The sequence below is a fragment of the Quercus lobata genome, chromosome 8, assembly GCF_001633185.2.
Source record: "Quercus lobata isolate SW786 chromosome 8, ValleyOak3.0 Primary Assembly, whole genome shotgun sequence".
Classification (NCBI taxonomy): domain Eukaryota; kingdom Viridiplantae; phylum Streptophyta; class Magnoliopsida; order Fagales; family Fagaceae; genus Quercus; species Quercus lobata.
This window is the reverse complement of record NC_044911.1, coordinates 1,481,100-1,507,312: the sequence shown is the minus strand read 5'-3', so window position 1 is coordinate 1,507,312 and position 26,213 is coordinate 1,481,100. Positions and strand designations below refer to the sequence as shown.

General features: G+C 32.6%; 1 protein-coding gene and 1 long non-coding RNA gene across 2 annotated transcripts; both read right to left on the bottom strand.

Annotated features, from left to right (window-relative positions):
* Window positions 1-4,649: 4,649 nt before the first annotated feature.
* On the bottom strand, window positions 4,650-8,668 carry LOC115955280. Its single transcript, XR_004084083.1, has 3 exons — window positions 7,793-8,668; window positions 6,401-6,495; window positions 4,650-4,928 (listed from the first exon to the last, which is right to left on the bottom strand). It is a non-coding gene; the product is annotated as an uncharacterized LOC115955280 (long non-coding RNA).
* A 1,639-nt stretch (window positions 8,669-10,307) lies between these two features.
* LOC115957278 (chaperone protein dnaJ 11, chloroplastic) lies at window positions 10,308-11,245 on the bottom strand. Its single transcript, XM_031075489.1, has one exon. It carries the CDS (start codon window positions 11,073-11,075, stop codon window positions 10,551-10,553), a length of 525 nt encoding a protein of 174 aa, XP_030931349.1. The 5' UTR covers window positions 11,076-11,245; the 3' UTR covers window positions 10,308-10,550.
* Between the last annotated feature and the right edge of the window lie 14,968 nt (window positions 11,246-26,213).

The window sequence follows — 26,213 nt, the reverse complement described above, 5'->3', positions numbered from 1 at the left end:
CATGCTGCACTCGGAAAATCAACTCTTTAGTTCACAAGTGACAAGACCAGAAAGTCATTCAGGTTTTCATATTTTGACCTGATTCATTTCATTTTGTATGCCTTTTGCATTGCAGGTCAAAGATTTGGGTTAGTGGGTACATCTATGACCTAGCCAGGCTTCCAGACACCAGGCAGACAAAATAAATGGAGCAACTCAAATCATCCACAACATAAACAACTGGAAATACCAGATATACCTCAGATTGTTATCAACTGACAAAGCACCCAAAAACACAGTTGAGTTTACATGTTGAGTAAAGAGAATTTAATTATCACTTCCTTGACTTATATTGTCCATATTGTTATTATCAATTGTTCAATCTCCTTTTTTTTTTTTTTTTTTTTTTTTTTTAAATGTGTCCATATTTCAAGCTCTTTTACGATTGAAGATATGAAATCTGAAACAGATAAGATGAGTTTCAGGAAGTATCAATGGTATGGCATTAGGAAAATAAGAAGCAGGTTTTCAAAGAAAAAATTTACAGTTTTCCCTTAAAATATAACTTTTTTGCAATCTCCTTTTTGCAAAGTCACCTCAAATTGCATAGTCTGTGCATCCCAAAATTAAAACTATAATAACAATAACGAACAAGATTTAGATGTACAGGACCAAAAATAACTTAGTTCCTCCTACAGGAATGAGAAATATTTACGTAAGTGAAAAGTCTCAGTCCAACTATCTAGTATGCACAGGGTCCAATCTAATTGAACTTTTTCTATTTTCCTTTTCTCCTTGCTTCATAAATGAAAATTTACCACACACCCCCCCCCCCAAAAAAAAAAAAAAAAAAAGGAACTTTACAATCATGTGATTTCTATGATCAAGTTTTCAAGTCATGAACCCCAAAACCAGAACCATACGTATGCATGAACAAAAGCACAAGAAAACGAAAATATAAAAGGAATTCTCCTTTCAGTCAAAGTTGCATATCAATATTTCCATCCAAAAACTATTTATCATTTCCAGAATAATTTGCATATCTTCGTAATTAATTTATGAACTCCAAACTTGATAGTCGAATTACCAAGGTTAGAATAGGTGACAACTGAGTTGCAAAGTTGCTAGGAAATGTGGCAATCACTCAAGCTACATCTATAAACAACCTTATATACATATATCATATCTTATGAAATGCATAATTGTAATTTACTCAGCCCCTAAATCTTGCATCTTTTAACAAAAGTCTACTATACTCTTAGATTGCCCAAAATACACAGAATTCTGATCTTCCTCAAGTACAGTTTATCAGTTAGTTAAACGTAACATATAGCTCTATATTTCATTGAAATACAACACTTTAGATTAACTCATTTCAGTCCTTTTCATTTTCACATTGGTCATCTACACCTAAGGCAGTAAACGGTAAACCTGGGTCAATACCACCATAGCATTCGATCTGTTATATGATGACTGCAGTCTTAGAACCTGTCTCTCCTAATGGGTAGATTGCTTAAATTCACGGAATCACAAGACTGATGGTAGCTTATTGTGATTATTTCCTAGTAAGATACAGTGTGTGGTTTGTAACAGCATTCTCTTCTCCCCCCGCCCCCTCCCCTCCCTCTTCTTCTATAATGGATATCGTAGTTTGTATTTGCATTGCCCCGCTGAGAAAAAATAAACAGTGACGGTAGGCTGAACACTATTCCTTCTCTTGTGACAATAAAAAGCATCTTCACCCTATTTGAATTTTCCTTCCTGAGTCATCTGTACCTACCTTAGAGCTTTTTTTGACTAAATTTTGCAGCTCCATTGCTTATTATTCCATGCTTTACAGGAAGCACTGCAGCAGCGAGAAACAGCACAGAAAATTTCCCTTCAAGCACTAAGAGATGCTTCGGCTACTGAAACATTAGTTCGATCTCTCAAGTAAGTATAAATATCCTTCTGTTAACTTATTTCTGTAGTGAACTTCCCAGTTGAATTAGATTCTATTAATCTAATATACTGTTGTGGTTTGCTGTAGGATGTTTTCCAACTTAAGCAAATCAGCTAAACCTGATGCTCTTGCGGCTTGTTTTGATCGGTTTCTGGAATTTCATCACCAAATTGTGCAGCAGTGACTGATATGGTGTCCATTCAAGCAGCTACTTCGGCTTCTGAAATGGCTCAAAATCCAAATGCCAAAAAATCTGAAGAAGAGTCCCCTGGATTTCACGAAAACATACACAACTCAATGGACCAAAGCCGAAATTCAGAACTAAATTTATCCAAAAGGCGAACAGCATTATACAAATCCATTGCAGTCTTTCCTGAAAGAGGTGAGCAGAAGACAAGTATGGGAAAAGTCCTGAGATCAAATTTCAACCACAAGTCATCTTTGGATAGAAAACCGTCTTCCCCACTTGGAAAACTGCCACTTGAAGCTGCTGCTATAGGCGAAAACGATGAAAACAAGAAACCAGCCTCTTCCTACAGCAGCCTAAGCAATACAATCAAATTGGGGAAACAGGTTGAAACAGAAGCTGGAAACTGGTTTATGGATTTTTTGGAGAAGGCATTGGAAAAGGGCATGAAGAAAACAAAAGGAGCAGCAGATGGGGATATTAAGAAAGTTCCTCAGTCTCTGATACTGAAGGTTATTAACTGGGTTGAGGTAGAGCAATCTGATGGTAGTAAGCGTCCGGTTCATCCCAAGGCAGCACAGGTGGCCCGGAAGTTGAGGATCAAGATGAAGAATCCTTGAATACAGAACATAAGCAGAGTCTATCAAATTTTTTCTTTTTATTGACATTGTCTATGTTCCAACTATATGGAGATTCTGTTTGCAGTTGTTGAATCTCTTGTGCATGCATGTACACGTATCGATCGAAGCATCTATTCATATATTCATTCATTTTCCTTTAACTAATATATCTTGTGTTGCCTAATTTCTGTTGTCATTGACCAAATTGTTAAGATAATCTTAAATAGTTGCCGCTGGTTATCAAAATTTTTTTTGAGCATTTGCAGCACAACAAAGACATTGTATACTAGCAATGCATTGACAAAAGAGTAAATCCATTGGTGTCAGATATTTATTTATAGTAGATAGCAAAGTTGCTGGAAGAGTAAATCCATTGGTGTCAATTATTTATTCATATATTCTGGTTTTGGGATTGGAAGACATGCCGTGTTTTCCAAACTATTGGACCAAAGCAAGGTATGAGTGGCACCTATTGGACCAAAGCAAGGTAGCAAATTGCAGCTGGATTAGATTGATTTACTGGTAAGTTAATTCTCACTCTGATATTATTGTGTACTCATTCAAACATCAATACATGCATAATTTTTGGCATGTCTCAGTTATTTTATATTCTACATGTTGACTTATGCAATATATATTTCTAAACTTGATTGATAGTCATCTTTCTAAACTTGCGCGATGTATATTCCCACTCTTTAATTCATTGTAAATATCTGATACAGATTAGTGTAGTATGATGACTCAAATAACAGAGAGTAGATGTCCATGTAGATACTGGGTTTGACATTGTAGCATCACACATTTATCATCACACATTTATCATCAATTTGTGTTCTTGGATTGATTTGGTGAACCAAAAGTTGTTGTTTTTTCAACATCTGATTTCTTTCTTTTTTTAATTTGAAGATATCTGCTTCCTTCTCATGCAATAATAATATAACGATTATTTTAAGCCTTTATGCATTTAAGGATGTGTTCACCTTTAAGGTTGAAGACCTGATGAGAGATGAGTGGGCTGACAGCTGACTGACCACACATCCCAAGCAACAAATTGCTTCAACATTCCGTATACTCAATGTTGTTGTAGTCATCCTGAGCCCAGGGTTTTACACTTCTATTAATAACTTTGTAACTTATCTGCATTGCAAACGTAGTGGTCTTATAGAGCACCAAGAGTAGATGATACAAGCACTTCACATTCTACCAAACACAATTCAAAACATCTATGTCAGAAATTTTTTTCCAAGGTGATAACAGGCTTTTTTAACATTTAACTTGCCAATACTTCTGAGGACCTGCTTCAAAGCCATTTAGCTATGCATATGAAATGCTCTCCTCTCTTTCCCTCTCTCCACAACATATATATGTTTAGATACACGTATATGTAAAGGACCTGCATAACGTGTGCTTGCACGTTGAATTGCTTGTTTCCTATGTGCCTCTAACCCTCCTAGCCTAGCTATTAACGTTAAGAGTTCCATTGCAACTACCCCCCAAGTCATTGATTGGTGTCTTTTAACAAAAATGACCAAACAATTGCTCTTAAAAGATGATAACCAAATTTTTGCCCCCCTTGTCTTGCACCTGTTCTCATCATCACGTTTTCTCTGATGTAGCAGTCTCTTGAGGAAATCATTCATTGGTCTTTTATCCAGATTAGTTGTTTTATATATATATATATATAGCAAAAATTGTGTTGCCCATGTAAAACGCCAGAAAAATGATGAGTTGTCAAATGAATGCTGTTGCTGCAAATATTACTAATGAGTACTATAAGTATGTGCCTTGTTACTCATCGAGGGTGTTTATGTATTCATGCTCCTCTAGTCAGTCATTTTTTCTTAAGTTATAGTGGGTGACATAAATTATACATTTAATGTTTTTAGAGATAGTACGATAACACATCTTTAACTCAGCATAAATCACCATTCTATTTGTAGTCAGATCCTCTTTTTTTAGTTCTTTAGCATCTTCCTGAAGTTGCTAAAGATGTGTTCAATATTTATATGGTGTCTGAGATGTGTTTCAAAATATCACATTAAACCTGAAGTTGCAACACACACACACACACCTGATTACTCTACTTTGTCTTTCACATTTTTTGACTTTCATGGTGAATCTGTTTAGCAGTTTGGAAGCTAACTTCTTCAAATCTGGCACTCATCAATCAAGCTGGTGGTGATGGTTCTCGACCTTCTATCTGTTAAACAAAAATGATTTGGAACGCATCTGGCTTAAAGGATAATAGTATAACTTAGAAGTTAAAACACATATGGCTAAAAGACAATATTTACAAAAGAAAGTGCAAGATAATACTGCCAGAGTGTTGGTTGGTATAACAGGGAAGTTGTACCAAAACAAGACTTGTATAGAAGGATGTTAGGCAGATACATTACAAGAACTTCTGCAGCCCCGGGAAAAGAGGCATTCCAAATAATATACATCGCCAACAATTTTGGCCCCAAAAAAAGGTCAATATTTACAGAAATAATCTCTTCTTTTCTTATTCTGCTTTTTATTGTTACACACGCATTATAAGAAAATGAAGTACCATTTGAGCTATAAACCATTGGTCCATTTAACAAAAACACAAACACACACAGAGAGACGAGATAGCAATTCAACCACAACCCTGAACTGTTTCAGCTCCACGTAAGACAATTAAGTACTAAACAAGCACTTCTCAAAAAAAAAAAAAAGTACTAAACAAGCACATCAGTTGAAAGAGACTCGTGAGGACACACCTAAGCCACACATGCATTTGGTAGAACAAGACAACTTTATCAGCACCATAAACATGTATAAGAATGAAGAATGAGTCGATTTCTTTATTTATTTTCTTCTTTTGTAGATGAACATTCTCATATCACTTCTTGAGCTTGAGAAAAACCATTAGTTTCAAACTTTGTCACCCTCCCGCCCCACCAAAAAAAATAAAAAGAAAAGAAAAGAAAGAAGAAATGGTAATTGCATGGAAATTTGTTTGCCTATGATATATCTAAGAAGCATTTTGCCTTTTCATAGTTTACAGAATAAAGAATTTCTAAGGTATCTGAAATTTTACCCCAAAAAAAGTATGATGCATATCAGCATGGAACCAAGATAGCACCCAATTAGCTACAAAATATCATCAAACTATCTAAGGATATAAATTGAAAACAAGACTCGTGCTGCACTTGGAAAATCAACTCTTTAGTTCACAAGACCAGAAAGTCATTCAGGTTTTCATATTTTGACCAGATTCGTTTCATTTTGTATGCCTTTTGCATTGCAGGTCAAAGATTTGGGTTAGTGGGTACTTCTATGACCTAGCCAGGCTTCCGGACACCAGGCAGACAAAATAAATGGGGCAACTCAAATATCCACAACATAAACAACTGGAAATCCCAGATATACCTCAGATTGTTATCAACTGACAAAGCACCCAAAAACACAGTTGAGTTTACATGTTGAGTAAAGAGAATTTAATTATCACTTCCTTGACTTATATTGTCCATATTGTTATTATCAATTGTTAAGCTCTTTTTTATTTATTTATTTAAATGTGTCCATATTTTCAAGCTCTTTTATGATTCAAGATATGAAATCCGAAACAGATAAGATGAGTTTCAGGAAGTATCAATGGTATGGCACTAGGAAAATAAGAAGCGGGTATTCAAAGAAAAAACTTACAGTTTTGAGTTTTCCCTTAAAATGTGAACTTTTTTGCAATCTCCTTTTTGCAAAGTCACCTCAAATTGCATAATCAGTGCATCCCAAAATTAAAACTATAATAACAATAACGAACAAGATTTAGATGTACAGGACCAAAAATATTTAATTTACAAAGTTATAGTTCCTCCTGCAGGAATGAGAAATATTTACATAAGTGAAGAATCTCAATCCAACTATCTAGTATGCACAAGGTCCAATCTAATTGAACTTTTTCTATTTTCCTTTTCTCCTTGCTTCATAAACGAAAATTTACCACCCCCACCACAAAAAAAAAAAAAAAAATAAATAAAATTTGGAACTTTACAATCGTGTGATTTCTATGATCAAGTTTTCAAGTCATGAACCCCAAAACCATACACATGCATGAACAAAAGCACAAGAAAATGAAAATAAAAAAGGAATTCTCCTTTCAGTCAAAGTTAAGCATCAATATTTCCATCCAAAAACTATTTATCATTTCTAGAATAATTTGCATATCTTCCCAATTAATTTATGAACTCCGAACTTGATAGTCGAATTACCAAGGTTAGACTAGGTGACAACTGTGAGTTGCAAAGTTGCTAGGAAATGTGTCACTCAAGCTACATCTATAAACAACCTTATTTACATATATGATATATCATGTCTTATGAAATGCATAATTGTAATTTACTCAGCCCCCAAATCTTGCATCTTTTAACAAAAGTCTACCATACTCTTAGATTGCGCAAAATACATAGAATTCTGATCTTCCTCAAGTACAGTTTATCAGTTCGTTAAACCTGGCTCAAGATTTCATTGAAGTACAACACTTTAGATTAACTCATTTCAGTCCTCCTTTTCATTTTCACATTGGTCATCTACACCTAAGGCAGTAAACGGTAAACCTGGCTCAATACCACCATAGCATTCGATCTGTTATATGATGACTGAAAATCTTAGAACCTGTCTCTCCTAATGGGTAGATAGCTTCACAGAATCACAAAGACTGATGGTAGGTTATTGTGATTATTTCCTAGTAAGATACAGTGTGTAGTTTGTTATAGCATTGTCTACTCCCCCCGCCCCCTCCCCTCCCTCTTCTTCTATAATGGAAGTCGTAGTTTGTATTTGCATTGCCCTGCTGAGAAAAAATAAACAGTCACAGTAGGCTGAACACTAATATTCCTTCTCTTGTGACGACAAAAAGCATCTCCACCCTATTTGAATTTTCTACATTTTACAATGTAATCATCATTTTATTTTACATGCATAGCAAGTATAAGAATGCGACACTTTTTGAACTAAACATCAAATCTCAAAACCATCAAGAGACGTTGTAACATGGACATATACAAGAAACCTATTACAAAACACTCCCAAGTGATATACCTTCCTCTGCCACAAGCATATCAACAAGGGCTTGGATTTGTCCATTCAAATGTGACCCATTTGAGTCCTTATCATTCTTTGCAGCCTGAAATTTCAAGAATTCATCATATAGATCATCCAAATCTTAATATAACAACTCCCTCCCTCCAAAAAAAAGTTTTCTTTTTTATGCCCAAGATAACTAACAATTCACACCCTCATATCATTACCATTCACTCTGCATCCATTACCTAACACCACTTCACTCTTATAACCTGAATTGAATTACTACCCATTAGTACCACCTCCAAAAAACGAAATACAATGAGGCATTCTCAGTTTCACCAAATGCCAAGTGATCCACAAGCTACACCATAGCACAAATAATTGAATCTAACCAAGAAAAAGAAAATACAAAATACCCAATTAGACAAAAATAAATAAATTGATACAATTCCCAAATAATCAGCAAACTACAAAATCCAAGTCATTACTGACCTGACCTAACCTGAAATTGTTGCAAAAACTAATGGATCCACTGTGAATTACCCAGCAAGGCTTTTCTACAACACATGGGTTGGTGTGTGGTGTGGAGCATTTGAATTGTTAGAAGAAGCATTTGGTATGGCAAGGTATTGTTTTTGAACAATTTGATTTGGAAGGTGCTTGAGCTTGAAGCAGTTGTTTCTACACCAAAATGCTATCTTTTTGTTTCTTTTAGTTCAAAGTTTGCATTTTTAAGGTGTGGAATTACACAGACCAACAGAGAACAGTGAATGAAAGCAAGGGTTTTGGGGAATTTTGCGTTTTAAAATTGAACTGTGGTATACTGCGCAATAGATGTTTGTGGAAATGAATGCTAATGCAGTAATGCTTAGGTGGGGATTAAAAATTAAAATGGCTTATAGCAAAAAAAAAAGGAAAAAAGAAAGGGCTGTGAAATAACTCCATCCTTGTTGTAATTTTTCTATTAAAAAAAAAATATTCTAGAAGGTTTTTCTTCTGATGAAAATTTTCATGTACCATCCTTAATTTTCCATGGTCAAATTTCATTAGGGAATGTTAATTTGTAAACATCTTCACTTTCTTCTTGGAATGAGATTTTTCCTTCTAGTCAAAACATATGAAAGCTGAATTTTGATTAGAATTTCCCAACAAAGCCTTTCTTTTTCGAAAGTACTGAGTCTCAAGAGATTTCAAATCAAAGGAATGTGTTGTGTTACTTTGTTAGAGGCTGTGCATTGAAAGTGGGCCAACTCTCATAGAAACAAAGTTTAACAAGGACAAACTTTTCCTCCAAACCCGTCCAAAGGATAATTTCTGCCCATCTAACAATTTAGTTGAAATTGTCAATCAACTCCAACCCAATCGCTCTCATTGCACTCCATTTTCTTCGTCAATACTTTTGTTTTCCAGCTAGCACTTGCATTTGTAACTATCAGTCTATCACCATCCATAACTACAGGAGGTGGGGGCATCAATGTAAATATCTTTAAAGAGTATAGGTCTTTCTTTTTCTTTTTCTTTTTTTAGAGAAACAAAGAGTGTATATCTTGTAATGAATATTGACAGATTGTGGTCCTGAAAAACGGTTGCAGTTGCAAAATAGAGAGTTTGAGTTTTAGAAAAACTTTTTTAGGGAGTGTTTGGTAGAGGTTTTTAAATAGCAGTTTTCATTCTTTAAACAACACAAAATGTATTTTCACAACATTTTTTCCCTCATATATTTCCAAAAAATTTAAACGTTACTAGAACAACAAATCTAATATTCCAAAACGCCTAAAAATACTTTTTTAAATCTTCTAAAACGTCCTTTTTTTATGAACTAGTCTAAAACGTCTAACCAAATACATCTATAGCCAGTATAATGAATTTCTTTAAAAAATTATATTGTAAGTTAATGTTTATAAATTTAATAGAGTTTTAATTTATGAATTTGCTTTACAATGATTGCTTTTTATCAAGTCCAAACACATTAATTTTTTATGTAAACCAAATTCGAACTCTAATCTTTTAGTATTTGATTACAAGTGACTTAGAAGTAATTAAACCCATATTGTAAACCAACATTTAAAGTAAATGGTAAATTCAAAAAGTTATTAACATTATCTCTATATATTAAATTCTTTTCTTTTCTTTTATTTATCTCCACTCACATAGGAAATTGTAATTTCTCTCTTTCCAAACCACTACCCGTTGGACCACCGACTCCACTATGTGCAATTATAACTGTTTCTCTTTCTCATGAATATAATAAGAATAAAATCCAAGTTATTAAGAAAATAAAATTCAAGTTAACCGAACAATTCACATTAAAAAAATTCTAAAACTAAATTTCAGGACTAACCAATTAAACATTAAACATTAATTTCTCATTCTATCAAAAAAATAAAATAAAATAAAATAATTCTCAAAACACTCAAAACGAGAATTTACGATGGTATAATTTCTGCCAAAACTACAGTCCCTTGTTGAATTTCCAATCATATGCTTATATTGCCCATTTATTTAAAAAGAAATGTTAAACTTTATAATGTGATTCATTGAACTGTAAAGCTCCATTTGCTAACATATATATAATATTTACTCGAAAATTGGGTAGTGGTACAATTTACAGATTTTCTCTACATTGCCACGTCACCGTGACAGAAACAAAAATTCCCCCAATCAAAAATTAGAGAAAAAAAAAAAGAAAGAAAAATTTTTCTTTTTCTTTTTTGGGTTAAAAAAAAAAACAGAAGAAAATATCTATGAGGACCTACGCGTTTCCTAGTTCAGGCTACCAGCACTGATCGGTTTCCCATCTTCGGGTCGGGTAAAATCCGGTCCGATTCGGAGCTGAGAATCCGAATCCGACGCCGAACCCAAACGGTCCCCTCTGGTTGCTGAACTGGGAAGTGGTGTTCCCCAAGGAGAGATCGTAGAGCGCACGCGCCGCCGGATCGGAGAGCGTCGCGTACGCGTTGTGAATCTCTATGAAATCGCTGCCGTCCGATTCGGAGTCCGACTCGATTTCTGGCTTGTCTTCTTCGTCTTGGTGGTGGTGTTGTTGGATCATGGCGTCCGGGTGGTACATCTTGGCCAGGCTCCGGTACGCCATCTTGATCTCCGTCAACGAAGCCGTTCGCTCCACTCTAAGCACCTCATACAGACTCGCCGGATGCACCGCCGCCGACGAGGAATACGGCCTCGCCTCGGTCGCCGTGGCAGCGTACGCCTTGACTGACCGTTTGGAAGAGGAGAATCTGGTTTTCGGCGAGGAGTAGAGAGGTGCGGCCGTAGGGAGGTTCAGAGTTCCAAACATTGAGAAAGGAAATTTGAGGGTTTTAGGGGTAAAATGGGGAGAGAGTTTAGAGAATTTTAGAGAAAAGAGAGAATTGAGAGTCTGTGTGAATGTATGAAATGAGAAAGAGAAGTAGATGGTTTTATATAAAGAGTCAATGCAGTATCTGTGGGGTTTGGGTTTGGTTTTGTGTTGTGTGGGTTTAAAGAAAGGAAAAGGCAATTGTTTTTGCATTTCAGTGGTCCATGTGGGCTCTCACGTCTTCTAGAAGATTTCTCTCTTTCTTGCTTTTTTTTCTTTTTTTCTTTTTATCTTTCTTTGCCTACTAGTTTTTTACATGGCTGTGAAATTTCTTTACAATTTCTTTTAAAGAGTTTTGCTTTAGACCCTAGGTACATACTCTTTCAGATACTCATCTCACTAGAATCTACCCTAGGGGTGTCCACTACACCCAGCCTCCTGCCAAACCCACCTGAAACCAAGCCAACCATCGCCCCAACTAATGCATGGGGCGGTTAGTGGCAGGTGACCTCCTTCAAAACCAACAGGAGCGGGTCGAGTAGCAGGCCTTCCCTCTGAAACCCGATATAAATAGACCTGACTAACCCTCCACCAAAATATCTCAGAATTCTCGTCAGAGAGCTCCATCTCTACTAAGAATTTAACCTAAAATCACATCGTTGTCCAAGATTCTGCCTAAATTTGGTGAAAATACAGCGATTTTTCGCAACATATGGTGGAGATCTTTTGATGTAGTCAGAGATCTAGAGGAAATCTGAAGTCTTTGACAAGATCCTCCTAGCGCCACCACCTTCTCAGTTTCAATTGAATTCGACTCCACTAGTGCAAAGCTCAATTCGAACCGATCTGATCATTGATTCGGTTGATGAAAGGTCCTCCGATTTGCCACTCAACAAAGTCGGGTCAGTTCTAAGTTGGGGACAAACTTGACCCAAACCAACCCGTTGACAGCCCTACTCTACCCACCATTTTCATAAAAAAGTTTGTGATAATTTCAGTGCCACTAGACTTTTCATTCTTTTAATAAGTGTGTGTTTGGCATTCGTTACCAATCACAATAAAATAATTCAAATATTTATTTATAACCAATCACATTCATTTCAGGTTATATTAGATTTTAGGAATTTATAATGGTTAATCATAAATACATATTTAATGTGAAATGAGTCTAATAAAGGTTGATTAGATTTTAGGAATTTATAATGGTTAATCATAAATACATATTTAATGTGAAATGAGTCTAATAAAGGTTGATAGATGGGGCACCTAGTCATGGTTTGTTCACACTTTGGTAAGTTTTTAACATCCTTTGGATAGCTCATCCCTACTCACCATGAGCTGTAGGTTTGTATCCATCACTAATTGCCTGTATGAAAGTAAGAAAAATTGAGTAAAAAGGAATGAAATATAAATAATATTTTAGAATATTATTGATTATAATTGACCATTGAAACTTACAACAATATTATATATATATATATATTGAAAATTTTACTCAAAATTTCGTGCAATAGGCTTCACAAACAGTCAAATTTTGATCCCTCAAAATTTTATATATTATTGATTGTTTGAATTAATATTTTCATATTTAATGTGGGGAAATTATTAAAGTAGGAAAAATTATTGAAATAGTAGCAGCTCATAAGATTATTTACGTATACTTTTAATTACATGATTTATTTAATAGTCATATGATTTATTTAAATGATATAATGACTTCAATAATTTAATACACGTGAAGAATTTTATGAAATCTCACTTGATCTCCTCTAATCTAATTTTGAGGAAAACTTTACGCAATGATTAAATTTAGTATATTAGTTGTATATGATACAGTTAGATATCACCAATTAAGTTAATTCACATACTCTTCTCAAGAAAAAAAAAAAAAAAAAAGTTAATTCACATACATTGCATGAAAAAGTTTAGTATATTTGGTTTGGTTAGGTATGATATTATTAAGGGAATGTTATGAATTTCATCTTCTTTTTAAAGTATAGATAAAAGAGAATAATATTTGATTTGTCCAACTCATATTATCATCAAGATGAGGTGTTCCAAAAAGAGAAAAAGAAAATTTGATGGTCCAACTCATATTATGTAGTGTTTGTGTTACACGTTGAGCGTGTTAAAAAAGTAGGATAATGCAAATTGGCAAATACAACGTGCGCAGCGTGGAATTGCCCATTGGTAATGAGTATTGGCTAATGGCTATTTCCATCATTGATCGCGTTTTGTGAGATTGGCCTTGGCTCACATCAAAAGCGGCTCATAATCATATAACTTGTAGCCGACACAAAGTGCTAACCACGTATGTGCACACACTTCACTTTACAACTTGTAAGAAGGTTTCAAAAGTCTCCCACATGCCAGAGTTTCTAGAAGATACATAAAGAAGCCAACATTCATGGAATTATTGGGTCCGTCCTTCTCAGTTTTCAGAATTCGTCTTCTGTTTCTGTGCCGTGTAGATATCATCTATCTTTGCAATCCATGCAGGGGCAGCACTACATGTTTGGGTGGGGGCCTTATCCTCAAATATTTCCGAAGTATAAAAAATTATGATCATTTTTCTCATATTTATGGTAAGATTTACTTATTAAATTCTTTGTAGGAATTATTATAAATTTGGAAGGAGAGAACCCTCCACCAAAAATAGATTTGAAAATTCATTGATAATAAATATAAATAAATATATATATATATAACATTTTAATAATTTAGCCTCCCGATCCTCCCAAATCTTTAAATTAAATCCAATGATGCTCATGAAAAAAGAATTGTCTAATTGGTCTAGTAGTTATAGATAAGTTTTTTTTTTTTTAAAAAAAATCACTTTTCATTGTAAAATGTGTTCTTGTATCCATTAAAGTTTTGAATCATTCATATCTTTGAACGTTTTATTAGTTCAATTGAAAAAAATTTACTCACTTTGGAAGACTATTTGGTAATTTATATTGAAAATTAAAATTTTAAAGATTTCAATATGGAAGATGGTAAAAGATGAATTTAATTTTATGAAAGATCGTCAGCAAACATGATCTTTATGTGTGTATGTATATAGATGTATGTGTTTTTGCGTGTGTATGAGAGTTTCTATTGAGTTCATTGTGCACGGAGAAAAGAGAGAAAAAAAGGTGTGAACGGAAATTAATAAAATAATAAATACACATGCTACAATAACCGTGCATATATGCACGGTTACTATAGCAATTGTGAATAAATGCATAATTATGCACAAGCTGGTGTGGGTTTTTTTTGCTCAAATTGTGTAAAATTAGCCACTTTTTCCATTTTGCACAATTATGCCCAAACTGATGTAATTGCCCTTAGGCAGAGATAGAGAGAGACAAGTGGCTCACATTACTAGAAACCAAGTAAAGATAGTTACTTTAAATCACAAAGAGAAACTTGCGCATTTGTGATTAGAGTAGATTGCGCATTTGTGATAAGAGCAGGTACTTCAAGACAGTTATTGGAGGATTCTCAACCAATGTTTTATAGAATGATAGCAATTGTAACGCAACACTTAGGAAAGGAAATTAAAATAATTGTCAAAGTCTCAGGTATAAATAGGGAGGCATACTTCCACGCAAAACACACACAATCATCCATCAAAACCAGGAATATTGTTCTCTCATGTAATCAATATTTGGATGTTATTATTTCTTACTTGTAAGTGCGTTAGATTTGTCTCACGTGAATTAGGCTTTGTTATTTGGGCTTTTTGTAACTTAGGTGTTGTAATCTTATTACTATTATCAATAAAGTATTTTTTGATTTCATTGTTCTCACTTCTCATATTTAACTTGTGTATTTCATAAAAATTTCCTCTTAAGTTAGGTTGTGTCAAATCCATTCCTCTTTGAATGAATTTCCTATTTTTGAACGGTGTTTTATCATTTTGAGTGGATGGAAAATTAGTTTGTACTCAAACTGTAGCAATGTTTCCAATTGGAAACTCTTAACCCTCTAAGAATAATCAAACATAGTCAGTTAGAAATAATATAACTAATTTAATTTTTTTTCAACTTTGTTTACATATTTTGTTTTAAAAAAAGGTTCGAAATTGGAATATTCGGTAGAAAAGTATTGGAAGTTGTTTGACGGACTACAAAATTTGAGTAAAATTATTGTATGCAAGCTGAGTAATAAAATAAAACTCAATTTAAAATTGAACAAGTAAAGAGAACATCTCCCACGTGAGAGAGTTTCTAGAAGAGAAGAAACTAAAGGCCCAAGGTTTCGATGGGGAGTACGTGTAGCCACTGGTTTGGCTTTGCTAATTGCCAAACTGACCCATCAAAACACATAAAAACCAACGGTGGGGATTCTTGAAAATGAGCTTTCACCGTAGGATGCACGGGACCTGACCTAATTTTATGGCCCTTATCCTAAAATTCAAATTCATACGGATAAGATAATCTACCAAGTGAATTAGGTCTATTCCTTTCCTTCTATTAATTCTATCAATCACTATTGACAATTGTGTGTGGCTCTCATTGGTTTGGCACGTGTGAAGGCCTTCTAGATCCTGTCCTGTTTTCTATCTAGATTTTTTTCTTTCTTTCTTTTTGAGACCTCTAGTCTAGAAATAATTTGTACAGCCAAAATTAAAATAGCAACACACAACAAAAAATTTTCACAACATTTAATGTTAATAAGTTTCTATTTGAAGTGATTTTTTATATTATTTTTTTACTGATAACTAACAATCTTACATATTAATATGGTGTGAAATTTTTTATCAATTTTTTTGTGATTATAAGCTTTCTCAAATTAAAATGGGTCTTTTGTCTTTTAATAAAGCAATAGGCACAATCATTTTAATTTCACAATAAAGTTTAAGTGGAAAACTGATAATAATAGATAAACAAAATAATGTTAACAATTGGCCTAAATGAGAACTAATAGAAACTTGATACTTAAATTTTGCTGTGAAAATATTATAATGTAGCACGTGTGAGGCATTCTAGAAGTCGTGGCTATTTTCCTCTCTTAAATATACTTTGCAGTTTGTACTTGCAAAAAAAGCCAAAATAAATTGGGTCTTTCCCTTCTAGTCACTGGTGTGTGTGTGGAGAAAATACAAATACAAAGTGATTCGGATGTTTGTGAGGCTTACTCTTGTGTGAGTGTGAGAATTCATGTATCCAACTCGTGTGTGTAGGGCTGTGAGTGGTTTGGCAAGTGTGAGGCATTCTAGAAGGCTAGAAGCTGTGGCTGTTTTCCTTTCTGAAATGTATACTTTTTTGTAGCCAAAAATAAATTGGCCTTTTCCTTCTAGCACGTGTGAGGCCTTCTAGAAGCCGTCTTGTTTTTGTCCCTGTCCTAAAACATTAAATGTAGTCCTTGCTCGTATAGATATTCCATACGAAAACTAATAGAAACTTGATAATTAAGTTTTGATGTGAAAATATTACGGTGTAGTGCTAAGATTTTGTGTTTTGGACGCTCTTTGTGGCTGTGATTGGTTTGGCACGTGTGAGGCATTCTAGAAGCTGTGGCTGTTTTCCTCTCTGAAATATACTTTGCAGTTTGTACTTGCAAAAAAAGCCAAAATAAATTGGGTCTTTCCCTTCTGGTCACTGGTGTGTGTGTGGAGAAAATACAGAGTGTGAGGATCATATCCGAAACACCTAATATCATCTCGTGTGTGTGTGGGGCTGTGAGTGATTTGGCACGTGTGAGGCATTCCAGAAGGCTAGAAGCTGCGGCTGATTTCCTCTCTGAAATGTATACTTTTTTGGTACTGCAAAAGCCAAAAATTAAATTGGTCTTTTCCTTCTAGACACTGTGTGGGTGTGCTTAGTCTGAGGCCTTCTAGAAGCTGTCTTGTTTATGTCCCTGTCCTAAAACATTAAATAATTTAAATGTACTCCCTGCTGGTATAGATATATTTTGATATGTCATGAGAGAGAGAGAGAGGAATCCAGAGTTTCTCAAACTGATAGGGATTGGCACGTGCGAATGCATCTAGAAGGCTTTCCTTTCAAATGGGATTTTAAGGACTTTTTGGTTTTTGTTTTTTGTTTTAGATATTATATACTACTTGAATCTACTTTTGTCTGTCCCTTAATTATTAATGATTTTTTTTTAATTACCATGATCAAGAAATCAATAAGCTGTTTTAATTGAAAGCAAGATTTAATTCTAAATTGTAAATTTCACATTCAAGATTAAAAAAAATATATTGAATTAATTAAAACTCACATATATTTTTAACTTATTTATTAAAAAAATACTATTTTTATTACTCTTTTTATGGAGAAAATGTGAGGAAAAAAAAAAAAAAGAAACAAAAAGCTAGGAAAAGAAGAAGAAGAAGAAGAAGACAGCAGCACAAATACTCAAATACAAAACCATTTTATTATCATATTAATATACCAGGCCCACAATATACAAACAAAAAAGGACAAACAATTTTCGCGGCAATCAAACTTGATTATAAGGGTGATGTGTGTGAAAACAAGTTATGGCCTACCACTGCTGTCTGCAAGGTTAGTTCACCTTTTTTAAAGTGATAGTTTGGTTCACTTTTTGAATAAACCTTTTTCTTTGCTATAGGATAATAGGATAATAAACCAAGTCATCAGTCATCACTTGGTTTAAAAAAAAAAAAAAAAAAAAAAGTCATGGTATAGGATAATAGGATCCAAAAAGTACAATTTGTAAATTTTTTACCAAATGCATTAAATCAAGTTTTGAAATTGCAAAGGTGATTTTTGGTCCAAATTTTGGTAACCAAATGGTAACTAAGCTACCACATATTCCCTATTTCACTCTCTTTATTTGAAAAAAAATAAAATTAAAAATAACAAAGTTATTGTGTGAGAAAAGATATACAAATAATATGATATTTTCCTTTTCTGTCATTATATAGGGAAATTTACTATTAGAAAAACTCTAATTCAATTCAAATGTTTCCTTTTAACTTTTAATTTTTTTTAATTTTTGGTGCTAAAAGCATATTTACTTTTGAAGGGTCAATCATTTGTGGGATTGTGAATTTTTTCCTCCTTCAATGATGTCTTGCAAGTCTGAGTGCTCTTTTTTTTTATTCCCAGCCTAAATGCTCTTTCGAAAATCCAAAGCTTAGTTCAATTAGGATTGGTATATTTCAGGCATCAATGGGATCTTATATTCCACATTAACACATGTTGGCAATAGGAGACTTGTTATTAATTAACTCACAGTTATTGGTCAATTTTACTTGATTAATAATTATAAGTCAGGTTATTCTCTCTTTTCTTTGTCTCACCTCTTTCTCTTGCCTTGTCTTTAAAAAAAAATTGATAATTAGAGAAAAGAGATTTGAATCTAAACATTTATGTTGGAAACTACAATCCTTATATATTGGTGTATATCAAATACTTGTAATCAAATAGCTTGAAATTGCATTTCAATGAATTCATAGCAATATCGAATCTTAGAGGAGGTGATTTAGAGTCTATTAGAGGTTTTGATCATAAACACGTAAGCGTTGATTGTAAAGGGGTTCTCGTATGATAAGTTCAAACGTTCCAAAAGCGAATGTGGGTCACAACAATGAGTTCATTTATTAAAGTTGTAGAGCCTTTAGGCAATAAAGATTTTGTTCTAGATTGTAAACTTCTTTTATAGTGTATTGCTTTATTTGGGGTGTATGACACTTGTAAAGGTTTTTCCTTTATAGATGTTTTTCCTCGCACTTTGTCACCTATTAAATATATGTTTTTTTTTTTTTTTTTTGCTTTATTTATTAATTTGGCGCTTGCTGTTTTTGTGGTTTATAGTATTATTTTTGATACATATGATCATAGAAATTCATTTTCTTACATAGACTGATAGACAATTCTCTCACTCACACGCTTACTCATTCTAGCAATGTGTAGAATGTGCTCCCCCCCCCCCCCACACTAATTAACCTAATTTTATGTTTCTCCAAAAAAAAAAAGACCTAATTTTAAGTATATTTAAAAGGTAGCACAGAAGTAAGGGCTCCACTTTCTTTTGCTAATAATTTTGTCTTAGAAAGGATTGGACATGCATTTCCCGGAAAAAATGTAACTTTAATCCTTCCATAAGAAACTGATTTCGTGTCGGGTTTATACTAAACATGCTTACTTTCACTATGTGATTCAATAATTAACATAGCTAGCTAATACAATGAGTGAACCGACCCTATTTAAAACTAACAAACTTCCATTACATCTTCAAGTTATAGTGGAATTCCTTCTCACCCTACAACTATATGCCTTCTACAATAATACTATCTCTTAATTCGCAAATATAATATTAAGGACCATCATTGCAATATAAAGTCTATTACAACCCTAAATTTTATTATACTTTTAGTTTTTCCTGAAGTCCTATTTACACAAGTTTCTGGTCATTTTTATATCGGTCTATTGACTATTAAAACTTGCGGTTTACACTCTCGAATATTATAGCAATGTTAATATGCTCATTCTGTCTACATTAATTAGAATCTTGTCATTTACCTATCAAAAAATGACAACATTTTTAACCAAAAAAAAATCTTTTAGGCAGGTTAATGGGATAAATGTGACAGACCACAACAAAGAAAAAAAAAGGACCTGATTTGTGTCTGGTGCAGTAATGCACTAAACACGTAACCGAATCTCAACGTGTTCGAATCTGAACATATCTAATGCACAGATGCACTGCACACAAGTTCCACCTAGAAAAAAGAGCACACTTACATAGTTATAATAATAAATTGTTCAAAAATGATAAGTTTTAGTAGGTTTCAGTTAGCCCAACTGGTAAAATTTCTTATGGTTATATAAGAGATTTGGGGTTCAAAATTGATTGGTGTCTTGGTCTGATGATAAATAGTGCTTATCATGAGCGGACGCCATAAGTTGAAATTTTCTAAAAAAAAAAAAAAAAAGATTTAAATGTCAAGAAATAATTAAAGGATATAAAGTACATTCTAACATAATTTTTATTATAATTTTTTTTTTTTTTATGGGAATAATGGGTCTTTGCTAGGACTTCAAGTGAGCCAGAAAATACCTAAACAGGTAATAAATAGAGTTATTTCTAAGTTAAGGTAGGACCTTGACATAAATGAAAAGGGATGACCAGACCCACATGAGGATGTGGGTCAATTGGGTTCCAAGTATGATGGCATATAGGTGTGGTTTTTTTTTTTTTTTTTTTGTGTGAGGTGCAATTCACGTTTGGCTACACATCCTAAATCCTCACCGGAATTTAGTCAATTTCAATGTTTCAACCTTCTCCCTCAAGCAAAGCCCACCGCAAAAATTCACAAAGCTGGAAAGCAAAATTGAATCCCACTGCGTAAGATTCAAAGGCACATAGATTTAGAAATCTCCGTACTGAGAAATTGAGAATAAGACAGGTTTGGTTGCGAAAGTTTTCAAGCGGTTGATTATGATTTGATTGATACTTTTTTCATACTTTATGCCTTTCGTTTTATCGTGGATTGTGTTAAATTACCTATAATCTTTTTTTCTTCTTCTTTTTGCTTTTTTTTTTTTTTTTTTAAAGAGACTTTTTGCTGAATTTATTACCATATCTTCTTTAAGTCTTATCTTTGGACTTTGAACGCTCAAAGTTAGTTACTTATTATTAAGCTCATAATATTGGATATATTCTTTAAGCATGACACTGACACTTCCATTTGCATTGTACAGGGTGCAAAAAAGAAAACTGGAATTCTATACAAATTATAAATGTTAGAAGATATTATGGGCCCAAAGGTACTCATAACATAACCATTATCTATATGCTTGCAGAGCAAACAATGTAATTCTCATCTTATTTGTTGAGCAAGTATTGTAACCTTAGAGTTAATTTAGGATTAGTTAAGGGAAAGCTACTATATTGCACTAAACAATAAAAAACTACAAAGAAACCTAAAAATTATGAATTTTAAAATATTAATAAATAAAAAAACAATTAATCTCATTAATAATCAATTAGAATGTTTATTTTTATTTCTATTTAGTTCTAAAACAAAATATAGCTATAACTTTCTCACACCAAACACCTAAATATCTGAAGCCAATCACATCTAGCTCTTTTACACAACTCACAACATCTGGCCTCAACATCAAAACAGTAAGTCGTCATCGTTGCTCGATAAAAAATGCAGGTCATCTTCCTTGGTTATAGCCAACTCATATGGGTTAAGATTAAATGAGATGGCAAAATTGGAGCTAAGTAGGTGTCATTGAAATATTGAAGATATATGACATCATTCTTAGTTGGGATGTATTTGAGATGAGATGTCCTAGAGGGTTGTGGACACATATATATAAAGGCGTAGAAGTGCAAGGAGTATTTAACTCGAAACATTAAATCAAAAAAACTAAAAGTCTTTATTTATTTATTTATTTTTTTATCTTTTGACTTTAAAGATTATTTCAATTATCATTTCAAAGAGAGCACCGCATAATAGAACCTCATATTATTTATATGGTAAAAAAACCTAAAGATATGGTCCATCATTTTAAAAATGATATGTCAACTAGTCAATACGTTTTTAGTGTGGAGATGAATGATTAGGTATTTGGACGTTAATTTTTGTTTCTACTTTTCTCTTTTTCCCAAACTAATAACGTTGGCCATCTTTTTTTTTTTTTTTGGCTAAATAATATATTTGGTCATCTTTTCTTGATTTTGTGTGATAATATTTAATTAAATTCATAAGATCCGTTTCACCTTTTTTTTTTTTTTTTATCTCTATGTAAAGTCAAACAAATTCCCCCCCCCCCCCCCCAACACACACACACACACACACACGCATATATATTATCTTCTTTAAGAGTCAAAATAAGCAGTATTTTATTGTCTTTAGTGCTTCATTTATTTAGGCCTAATTTATTTTTGAATTGTTTTATAGTAGTAAGCAAAAGGGTACTAGGACATTAGCAATAGCAAAAGCAATAGTAATGGCCGACATGCTTTTGATAATGGTTTTTTCCACATTTTCAATGATATTTGAGAAAGCAGCTTTTTAAAGCTGAGTACACTTATAGTTCAAACTCCTTTTCTAACATTACCAAAAGATCCAATGAATAAAAAGGAAAAAAGGAAAAGAAAATTCTTATTGCCAAGAGATGAGAATCATCTAAAGAAGAAGCTGAGAGTGAGGTAAAGTATTTTAACTGGACACACCAAAGGTATGAAAATAGCATATGAGCCTTTAACCAATAAATAAGGTCCACCACAATGGCACAATGAAGAAGGATAAAAATTTCTCTCCAATAGTGATTGCCCTCATGCCAATTGGTCGATCAGGGGTGTTAGTCAAGATAAAAAAATGTTAAAAATATGAGCAAAAAACAAATTGCCTTAGCATTATCTTTTGGATTCAAGGGCCTTAGAATAATTGTTAATAAATTATTTTAGAAAAGTTTTGATATAATTTTATGAGAAATAGACAAAATTGTCAAAACATATCGCCGCGCATCCTTGGTGTGATGGTCATTCTAAAAGTATAAGTGCTTATGGGGGATAAAGTTCGGGGTTCAAGTTTTCAGGAGGAAGTTTCACACACATATACAGTTAGATTAGATTAGATTAGAATTTCTATCTTGTATTAAAAAAAAAAAAAATCAAAACATTAATTTTTTTTCTCCATTAAAATTCTTAAAATGGTTCACTAACAAATACTCTTAAGGTATCGGTTAACATTTCCTTCTTCTTCTTTCCTTTTTTTATTTTTATTTTTATTTTTTTTATTTTTTATTTATTTTTTAACAATTTAATCTGAACAACTCCAAGCGGCAGATTTTGGTTTTTGGCAGGCCATGGCTAGGTTCATTATCCTATGGAAAACTTGGCATGAATACAATAGTAAAAGATATTGCAGGACTCATGATTATTTTGTGATTAACAATACATATAGCTGGCCATTCATATTCATCAGCTTAAGATTTTTTGGAAGTATTTTTATTTTTATTTTTTATAGTAACTCAAAAATGAGTCATGCAGTACCTAAAACTATCTACTCATTTTAAAATAAGTTATTTTGATCAAATCATCAACATTTATATATATATATATATAAAGCTTACTATCATCAATTTGGTATCTATATACATTATTTGATGAGGTGAAAACACCACTCATTTTTAAATTAATAGATTTTTGAAAATTTAAGAGTGAAGTTACACTTAAAACTTTAGAAGATATCAATCCAAAATATTCTATCCTTATATTATCTTTCATGCTTAGACTAAAGGCCATGTTAGGTGTTGAAACAAATAAATCGAGTCACATATGACATTTTTCACACATATTAACATAGTCTGTTGTGATTTATATTATGTAAAAAAAAAAAAATGTTATTCTAATCAAAATTTGTCACTTTAACGAATTGTAAAAAAAGTTATTAAAAAATTTGTGTCTCTAGCATTATTTGAGCCAAAAGTCTATCCTTACATCATTGAAACAGGGAATCAAAATGTTTAGAACTTTTATTCATTAAAAAAAAGATTGGAACATGTTAGTAACAACTTGTCCAATGAGTTGTAGCATCAAGCTGTTGGGATTGCATAAAAAAGTTATAAATAAACTAAGGTAGGTCGTTAGTTAATATGTAAAATTCTAACATTCATATGGTACGTCATGCTGACAAATGAACAAGAATCCAGTAACCCACAAAAATAAATAAAAATTGTCACATGGTCACGTCATTATGTTTGGTTAATTGTCTATTACCGAAACTTGCAGCATTCATGATGTTACAAATTCCTGATAAAATAGTATATTAGCCAATGGACTCGATCATTAATTTCCCATTGCTAGTACATTAATCTTCTTTTCTTTGATGAAAGTACATGAATCTTTTGATTCATTATGGAGTAATATAAAATAGGTGACGCTACAAATAGTAATTAAAGTAGGACAGCAACAAATATTGCGGTTGTACTTTGTTGCTAGAGGGAATATATTATTTTCAATAGTGTTCCAAACTCGACATTTTTTTTTCATAATATTTTTCATATTTGTTAAAGTCGTTAGTATTTTCTTTGATGAAAGTTCATGAATCTTTTGATTCATTATGGAGTATAGGTGACGCTGCAAATAGTAAAGTAGGACGGCAACAAATTATGCGTTTGTACTTTGCAGCTAGAGGGAATATATTATTTTCAATAGTGTTCCAATTTTCAAACATTTTTTTTTTTCATAATATTTTTCATATTTGTTAAAGTAAGTTCACCCTTTTTTTTCATCATTCACGGGTCGACCATTTCAAAAATACTGTGAAAAAGTTGTATATATTATTTGATTTTCTGATTATTTTTTGCCTTTGAGACCCAAGATTTGCAGGCTTGCACAGAAGAGTATATTCTTTGTATTCATGAAGTGACAAACTTAGGTGCAGAAATATTTTATTTTTGGAGATAAAAGCTAAGTAATTGAAGGGATTGGGCAGTGAGAATCGGAGCCAGTTTATGAGATAACTTGTCTGTTGGAAGATGTTGCATCATGTGTGGTCTTTTTGTCTTCTTCGATTAAGATTTAAGAGGAATGGTAGTTTTCTTAAGGATTGTACTTATATATCATATAATTTAAGAATTTAAGATGACACATAATTGACCATTCCTTGCTGTTGATGCATCTCTATCAAAACAAGTTATGAAGCAAGCAGGCATGGAAACACAATGTTTCAGTGATAGACAGTGACCTTTTTTTCCTGATCTAAAAATTTGATTGTGTGTGGTGTGGAGCAAGAGATTGTAAATTAACTATGCTTGCTTCTGTCATAGAATTGTCTCTTTCTATCGAAACATGCAATCAGGCAAGCATGCAAATTCACTTCTTTCCCCCCCTAAAATGCTATAATAGTTATTACAAACTTTGAATTAACTTCTTTTTTCTTTTCTTTTTTATTTTATATATATATATATGTATGTATATGTAACTATATTTTGTAACTTTCTAGATTATTTGATTGTTTTAAACTTGGCATATCAGGCAGGATGACGAGGCAAGAACATGACAAATTGACTATATATACGTCTAGAAACACGCATGCAATCAGGCCTCCATTCTAGGGAACTGATTTTTTTTAAAAAAAATACTTCTTTGTTTGTTCTGGATGATTTTAATAATTGATGTTGTAAATGTCCTTCCTTTTCAAGAAAAAAAAAATCAAAATAATTAAACGAGCAGTTGAATTTTATGAAAATTTATGCATGTTTTCAGGGTGTGTGATAGGGTTGTAAATGAGCTAAGCCGAACCAAGTATTAAATGTTTAAACTTGTTCATTTAAGTTTTTTTCAAACACGAGCCAAGCTCGAGTTTATTATTAAATAAGATTTTATGCTCAAACTTGGCTCATTTTCTTGTCGAGCAAACTCAAACTTGTTCATAAGCTACTTGATTAACTTTTTTTTTTTTTTTTTCCCCTATATAGTGTGAAGCTATGACTAAAATGTTTTACCTCTTCACAATTTTATGAATTTTAACTATGAATATATTTTTTATATCATTAATAAACTACAAATAATAATTTAATATCATATAAACGTATTGACAAACTTATACAATTTAATTTCAAATCCATATAAATATAATTTTAGACAAGTATACCTATAAAAATATAATATTACATAGAGTTAAATTGAGCCCACGTGTTCACGAGCTTGTTCACAAACACATTATTTTGTTTGAGCTTGGATTGTTTAATAATCGAGTGTAAACTTAAGACTTGAGTTTGACTTGTTTTTCTAAACAAACAAACATAAACAATCCTTTTTTTGAGCCGAACTGGAATTGTTCATAAATAGCTTGGTTCATTTGTAGCAGTGCGTGGTGTGGGGCTGTCTTGTTCCTCTTTTAAGTCTTAAACTTGCATTAGTGATATATATCAATATATGACCCTCACTTGCTTTTTATTTTTATTTTTATTTTGTGTAGACAAATTCGATAGTAATAAACTTTATTAGTTGATTTAATTGAAAAGCATCCATTATAGTTTTAAATTGATAGTAATGAACATTAACCCAATCAAAACATAATCCTCTCCATTTCAAATCTTGTTCATTTTGTCAATTTCATAATTTTCATTGCTTAGATTTTATTTTCTAGATCTCACGTTGTATGGAGTGCCACATCATTTAAAATCTATACAACATCATTTAAAATTATAA

Bases quoted from the DNA above. Each gene is read 5' to 3' on its own strand.
- LOC115957278 (XM_031075489.1), bottom strand. From the start codon at position 11,075: ATGTTTGGAACTCTGAACCTCCCTACGGCCGCACCTCTCTACTCCTCG.